The 7,412-nt window shown below is 44.6% G+C and overlaps 1 protein-coding gene across 1 annotated transcript; it reads left to right on the forward strand.

Annotated features, from left to right (window-relative positions):
* Positions 1 to 900: 900 nt before the first annotated feature.
* Positions 901 to 6,608, forward strand: LOC307053297 (uncharacterized protein; the record flags this gene model as incomplete). Its single annotated transcript, XM_079704662.1, has 2 exons — positions 901 to 1,196; positions 6,591 to 6,608. The coding sequence occupies one exon, from the start codon at positions 901 to 903 to the stop codon at positions 1,102 to 1,104; it is 204 nt and encodes a 67-aa protein (XP_079560788.1). The 3' UTR covers positions 1,105 to 1,196; positions 6,591 to 6,608.
* Between the last annotated feature and the right edge of the window lie 804 nt (positions 6,609 to 7,412).

The following is a 7,412-nucleotide window of genomic DNA, read 5'->3' on the forward strand; positions in this document are numbered from 1 at the left end:
CCAGAAACTGGGTCTGTGATACAGGAAGGGAACTCACCGACGCTTAGGTTTGATGGAGTTGGGCACAAAATAAACGAATCTGGGACTGGTTTTGAAGGCAGTGTCTGTTCTTGAGAGACAGTTTCTCTCACTTAAATTGCCTTTTGTGATTTTCCTATGTCCATGAAATCGTGCACTTCTGTTATCATTTATGCAAACATTTGATGCATTTGCTTTCATGACCAGAGTTGTCATTTGAAGGACCTTGTCCTCCTGTGAAAAGCTGACGTTAGCTATCCTACCTTTTGAATAAGGTGTTAGTGGGAGATGGTGTGTGAACAGTCTAAACCCTCAGATTTGTGGGACTGAGCAGAGCCAGGTATGCCTTCCGATGGGGACATTCTGCGGAGGCCCCTGGCGCTTTGGTGAAGCTGCGCCGTGAAAAATAGAACATCTCATTCCATAGAGGAGACTGTTAGATTGACCTGGCTTAATTAATTTTTTGCTATTTCTGTACCTTGTCTCAGAATCTATGGCAAGGAAGTTTTGGCTAGGCTATGTATTCCCCTGATTGGGGGAAAATGGGGCAAAAAGGGAGAATTTAGCTTTTCTGTATAGTTTTAAACCTTAAACATGCCTTGATTAAGCTGTCAGTTTTTAAAATAGATGTACTTTTTAATTTTTGAATTTTTCTGTAAACTCTCAGCGGCTGGAAAAGCTGTTCTGCCAGTCAGCCTTATTGCTTTCCTTTGTCTGTAGGCATCATTAACAGTCCTTAATGTTAGATTCTTCGGGTGTCATTTTGAGACTTTAACTCCCAGTATCGTAGATGTTAATGGAGGTGGTGTTTATGGGACGGGGCCTGGTTGATGTGAGTCTGGCCAGGTGTGGCCGTGTGGACTGAGCCAGCCCCAGAGCCTCATGTTCCCCACAAGCTCGCTGTCTTTGTGGTTCTGTTACTTTTTCCTCACTTATCTTTGTCTCTACTACCTCTCTACGTTTTTGCGCAGCTTGCTCACTTCCGACAGAGAAAAACAAAAGGTGACTGTGCGCATTCGAAGAAAACGCCGGCGAAGAGGAAGGGCTCGGCTGTCGATGCGCCTGACCAGGAGGAGAGTCCGGTAGCTGCGGCCGAGGCCGGCGGACTCCTGGGAGGCCGGGACGTTGGCAAGAACACGTCGTGCAGTGACACCCCTGATGGCGCAGGAGTCCCTCAGGTAGATTTGCTCGGCTCTGTGTTTTCACGTTTTGCTTATCTTCTGGTTGTTGCTAGCGTAATTTACTAAAAGTGGTCTTAGGTCTGTTTTTGCCTATCAAAAGTGGGGAAATGGGGTTTTATTTTATCTTACAAAAGGGGCGTATATTTTTGTGGTTTTACTTCTATTTAAAGTTTTTTCTTCATCCCATGATTTTGAGAAATTTGGGGTGAACTGTTTGAAGGCAGGGGTCAGTACTGGTGCTTGGTGTGGTAACGGGAGTTTGACAAGTGTGGGTTCCTCGGGTGTGGCTGTGCATCAGCCCCCCTGACAGGTATCTTTGGACACTTAAGCCATAATATCCCTTCACCTACTGTCAAATCCACCTACTTGTTGGTCTTTGTCCTTTCCCTTCTTTCCGAATGTGGGGTGAGGAAGGCAGGGCTGAAGGTCTCACAGAAATGGTGTCTTATCTGCTGCTTGAGGCCCTGTGAGCTGCAGGGGCAGTGTGGACCTGGGTGTTGAGGGTGCATGGCCTCCCTGGGCCTCCTGGTTGCCTGCATGTGGGTCTCCTTGGGGCCTCCTCTCGTGTGTGTACTTAAACTGGAAGTACCCCTAACTTGTGTGCAGCAGGGCAGGGGCAGGTGTTTGCTAGAATGAGCTGGAAACTGGTGGTTGAGGGCAGAATTTGACTCAAAGTCGTGCTGTGTCTGGACTGCCTTATTGAAAAAAAGGAATGGGTGCTAGCATATAAAGTTTATGATATTCTACCTACAAAAGTATTATAGAATGTTCCTTTTTTTGAAAAATTGGAAGACCTCGCCATGGCGGTCTGACTTTGCCCGGGGAGCAGCTGCCTAGAACTCTGGTGCCTGAGTCTCTGGAGCAGCCTGTGCCCAGCTCCCTCTGCCTGCACTCCCCGTGGTCTGAGGGACCTGAGGCTGGATATCAGTTTCGGTTCATGTTCGTCCTCTTGTTGCTTCTCTGGGGTCGAGCTGCGGGTTCTCAGCAAGCTTGTCTCATCACAGCTGAGTCCACGGAAGCCACGTTGAGAGTGCTGAGCCCTTACTCTCAGTGGCTTTTCTCTGTATGTTTCCTGCTTAGGCTCTTTGAGGAGAAAGGCTCGTAATGTAAATTAACATTTATTAATTTCATATTTTTATTTTCAAATCAGACAAGTCTTTTTTTTTTTTTTTTTTTTTGCGGTACGCAGGCCTCTCACTGTTGTGGCCTCTCCGTTGCGGAGCACAGGCTCCGGACGTGCAGGCTCAGCAGCCATGGCTCACGGGCCTAGCCGCTTTGCAGCATGTGGGATCTTCCCGGATCGGGGCACGAACCCGTGTCCCCTGCATCGGCAGGTGGACTCTCAACCACTGCGCCACCAGGGAAGCCCCAGACAAGTCTTTTTTATTTTAAGTTAAAGGTTTTGTGGTTTTTAGCTTTTCGTTTTAAAATGTCAGACCCACAAAAAAATTGCAAAAGATAACACAGAGTTCCTGGAGCTCCCTCACCTAGCTTCCTGAAATATTGACACCTATGCAATCATAGTATAAATCATGATCAGTTTTAGTTAACATTGAAACAATACTGTGAGCTAATTGATAGAGCTTATTCTAATTTTTCCGATTTTTCTGGTCCAGGATTCTGTATTGCATTTCAGTGCCTTGTCACCTTAGTCTCCTCCAATCTGAACAGTTTCTCAGTCTTCCTTTGTGTTTTATAAGTTTTTGACACTTGTGGGGTACTAGCTGGTTATGTTGTAGGATCCCTGTCAGTTTGGGTTTGTTTGATGTTTCCTTCCGATTGAAGTCAGGTTGTGCGTTTTGGCAGGAACACGGTGGAAGTGATGATGCTGGCTGCTGAGTGCATCCTGAGAAGAGGCGCAGGTGGTGTGGTGTTAGCTGTGTCTCACTACCGGGGGGCCTGCCAGATTTCTGCTGATAGGGAAGTGTTTGTTTCCCCCTTCGTAGTTGATGAGTATATGACGTGGAGGTGCTTAGAGGCCCTGTAAATCCTCCATTTCTCATCACACTTGCCGTTAGTTTAGCTGCTGTGGAAGACTCTTCGCCTGCAGTAGTTACCATGCTGGTGTTGCCCGGTGACGACCTTGTTTCCATCGTTCCATCTACATCTATTAATTGGCGTTTTACTCTAAGGAGGGACTGTTGCTTCTCCGCAATTTATTCATTCAATTATTTGTATCAGTATGGACTCCTAGATACTTATTTTATTATGGGTCTTAATCCATTATATCAATGTTTATTTTGTTGCTGAAATACATACATTTGGCCGCTGGGAGTGCCTTTGAATTGGCATCTGTGACCTTTTAACATGCCCTCATCATTTTCTGGCGCCTTAATTCCTGGCACCAAGATTTTCTAGGCTTATTTTGTCCTTTTCTGCTGCAGCCCCAAACCAGCCATTTCTTCAAGGAGCCCTGGTTCCTTTCGGTGGAGAATGGTTTTAGAATCCAAGATCTGGGTGCTAGGTGTGCTTATTGCTTGCGGGGTATGGTTGCTTCTAGGCTGTTTCAATAGACAGAACCAGAAAATATAAATGTACGTATATACACGCACATCTGTATCTATTTGTATGTATAATAAAAACCATGAATTCACACTAATATCTTTAGTTCCAGTCCAACAGCACAGAATTTATTCTAGCTTTTCCCCTCTCCTTATTTTTAGCTCCTTTTTCCCATAGAGAGAAAATGGGGAAAAGGCTTATCTACAGTATCTTTACTTATTTGTTCCATCTTAAAATACACACAAATTAGTTTCAGAATTGCTACTTCTCATGCCAGTAAAACAAGAATTTACTAGCTATAGAATATTTGTTTATACAGCTATCCCTCACTTTTGGAAAGCTCACCTTACACCACTTCACTTTTACAAAAGATCTACATTAGTACCTGTTTTTGCTAACAGAAAGAAATTCAAAGAGGATTTTCAGTTTTATGAAGAAATCTAATTGCTTCTTTACCTTTATGCCATTTTGGTTTATGAAAGCTTTCATAGGAATGCTCTATTTTTGGTAGTGGGGGAAACCGGTAGTTGTTTTTGTCTTTATTTTTCCAAAGTTTATTGTTTAGCATTCCCAGGTTATTTGTTAGATATATGTACTGTGAATATTTTTCCTAGTCTTGCTTACCTTGCTTAAGTTATTTTCTTAATGGTGTCCTGTGATAAGCAAATATTCTTAACTTTGGTGTTGAATTTATCATTTTTTTCTATGGTTAGTGATTTCTGTGTCCTGTCCAAAAGGTCTCCCCTTGTCCTGAGGTTGTGAAGATAATCTCCAGTGTCTTCTTGAGGCTTGAGGGCCTGGTTTCTATGTTTAAGTCTGTGATCCATCTCAAGTTACTTTCTGTGTATGGAGCACCTTGAGTTTTAGAAGAATGGTTTAGTTTTGCTGGTTTTGAGTGTTTTATAAATAGAATAATCCAGTATTCGTGTCCTGAGTCTGGGTCTTCTCATCCAGCATCCTTTAGGAGTTAAAGGCTATAGTTCTTTCATTTTCGTTGTTGTATATAATATTTTGCTGTATGGATGTACCTTGGTTTTTCTGTTCCGCTGTTGATTGGCATTTGCTATGACATTCTCATACAAGTCTTTTGGTGTCTGTGTGAGCACGTTTCTATGGGGCCGTGATTAGGTATTTAATATCTGAGTCAGTATTTAGGTATATGTTCAACTTGTGTATGTTGAGCTGTGTTTTAAAACAGTTGTTCAGTTTATATTTTCAGTGGTGGCATATGAGTGTTTTCCTTGTTCCATAACATCTGTGATTGGTGTTGACATTTGTTTTCTATTTTAACAGTTTTGGTGGGTGCGGAGTGGAGTGTATTTTAGCGGAGTGCAAGCTTAGTCAAACATTCCAAAAACCTCAGTGTGATTCACTTAAGAGACTAAAGGAGAAAAGTCATATGGTCCTCTCAGTTGATTTAGAAAAAGTGTGTTCTGCGAGAGAATGACCTGTAATTCTCCTCTCTTGTCAGGTTTTTGTGTTGAGGTTATGCTGGCCTCACGTGACGAGCTGAGAGGGTCCTTTGCTCTGTGGATGAGCTGGTGTAAGATGGTGGAGCTCTTGGGGACTGAAGCTTTCTTTGTGGAAAGACCTTTAATTGCAGAGTCAACTTACTGAACAGTTACCAGACTATTCAGTTGTGCTTTTTCTCAGAATGTGTCCTTCTAATCTTCCAGTTTTGGGTATGAAGTTATTCGTATGAATATTCTTCTGTGGCGTCAGTGTTGATTTTCTTTGTCCTTAGATATGTTTTTTGTTTGTTTGTTTTGGCCACACCCTGTGGCATGCGAGTCTAGTTCCCCAGCCAGGGATGGAATCCGCACCCCCTGCAGTGGAAGCTCGGAGTCCTAACCACTGGACCATCAGGGAAGTAGTCCCTGAATTGTCATGTTGAAAGCAGGCTACTGAGATGGCCTCTCCAGCCACTTAGAAAACTGGAGGGTGGGTGAGTTCACTGTTCCTCGTCCTTCTAGGTGGTTCCCTCATTCTTCTGTTTCCTCATTATTTAAGGTGGTGTTGGCCTGGTTGGGAATAATTGAGTGTGACAAAACAATCCTTAGGATGATGAAATAGCATCATGATATGGGAGAAGCAAGGTTGCTCAGATCCGTTTTGTGTCTTAGATAAATGCAGGGGTCTGGTAGTAATTGCAAGGTAAAATGTTTTACTCTAGAAAAAAAAAAAGTAAATTTTATCATTGTTCTTTGGAAGACCTGTAAGAAGGAATAAAATTATGCCAGTCCTCTCAAGCAGTTATAACTGACCAGAAAAGAAACGTGATGAGTGCAGTTAGGTCCAGCAGATGCTAATGCTCACCCTGACAGCGGCAGGGTGATGTGTGGTCGGGGCTGGAGGTGCAGGTGGACATGGGGGTGGAAGCCGCCCGCGAGTTGCCAAGTCGTGCGCACCGAGCCTTCCTGCAGATAAAAGCCCCAATTCTTGTAAACTTATGGGTCAAAACTATTGGGGGAAAATTCACTGGAAAGCTTTAAACTCAATTTTGAGGTGATTTACAAAAAGAAACTAAAAATACTATTCTGCAAATTATTAAGGAAAAGATTTATCTAAAGGAAAATCTTGAAGATGAAATATTTGAATTTATATAAAATTAAGAGCTTAGAAAATACGTGTTGAGCAACTAAAGTTTAGTGAATTGTGTTAAGTACGTGGTGAAATAACTTAAGCACGCGGTGAAATAACTTAAGCAGAATACGTTAAAAATCGGGCAGCAACATCATTAGGGAAGCAAGTTATATGAAAAATGTTTAGAGCTTGAGATTTGTGTAGAAGGAGAGTGCAGATGGAACTGGCGGGCCTGGAGGCGGGTGGGGCCGGGGGGGTGGGCTACCCCTCGAGCCGCTGTGGATGCTCCTGGCCCTTCCCCTCCAGCTGCAGGAGCCCGGTGGAGCGGGGACGCCGCAGAAGCTGGAAGGCGACGGTCCAGAGCAGCCTGGGGTAATGACGAAGGTATGCCTCTCTTGGGTTCTTGGTTAAGGTGTGTCCCCATTGGGGATGCCTCCCGTGCCGTGGGGCCAGAGCCAGCTGAGGAAGCTGGAGGCGTTCTTCCTGTGACCTTTGATCTTGGTGGTGGGCGTGGAAGGGAGAGTCGCCCTTCCTTCACTGAGGGTCCTGTGGGGTCAGCGTGCCTCCTGGGCCTGGCCCTCGATGCCCATGCCCATGTGGGCAGCCCCGCATGCGAAACACATTGGGGGACGGGCTTGCCGGCTGGGTGCTGGTCTTACCGTCCCAGTTCCTACCACAGTGCTTGGTGTGACTTCCATAAGTGTTGAATTGATTACTTTTCTTTAATCCATTCAGTTTTGTTTTTTTTTTTTAGCGGTACACGGGCCTCTCACTGCTGTGGCCTCTCCCGTTGCGGAGCACAGGCTCCGGACGCGCAGGCTCAGCGGCCATGGCTCACGGGCCCAGCCGCTCCGCAGCATGTGGGATCTGCCCGGACCGGGGCACGAACCCGTGTCCCCTGCATCGGCAGGCGGACTCTCAACCACTGCGCCACCAGGGAAGCCCTCCATTCAGTTTTTGTTAGCATTTGGGAGAAAATTTATTAGATGTTGACCAATTTCAAAGTGTTATATTGAAAGTCCTGTATTTTATCTTATTTTTTTAATTAAAGTATAGTGATTTACAACATTGTATTAGTTTCAGATGTACAGCATAGTGATTCAGTAGTTCTGTAGATTATACTCCCTT

Source organism: Hyperoodon ampullatus (genome assembly GCF_949752795.1).
Source record: "Hyperoodon ampullatus genome assembly, chromosome: 5".
NCBI classification, from domain to species: domain Eukaryota; kingdom Metazoa; phylum Chordata; class Mammalia; order Artiodactyla; family Ziphiidae; genus Hyperoodon; species Hyperoodon ampullatus.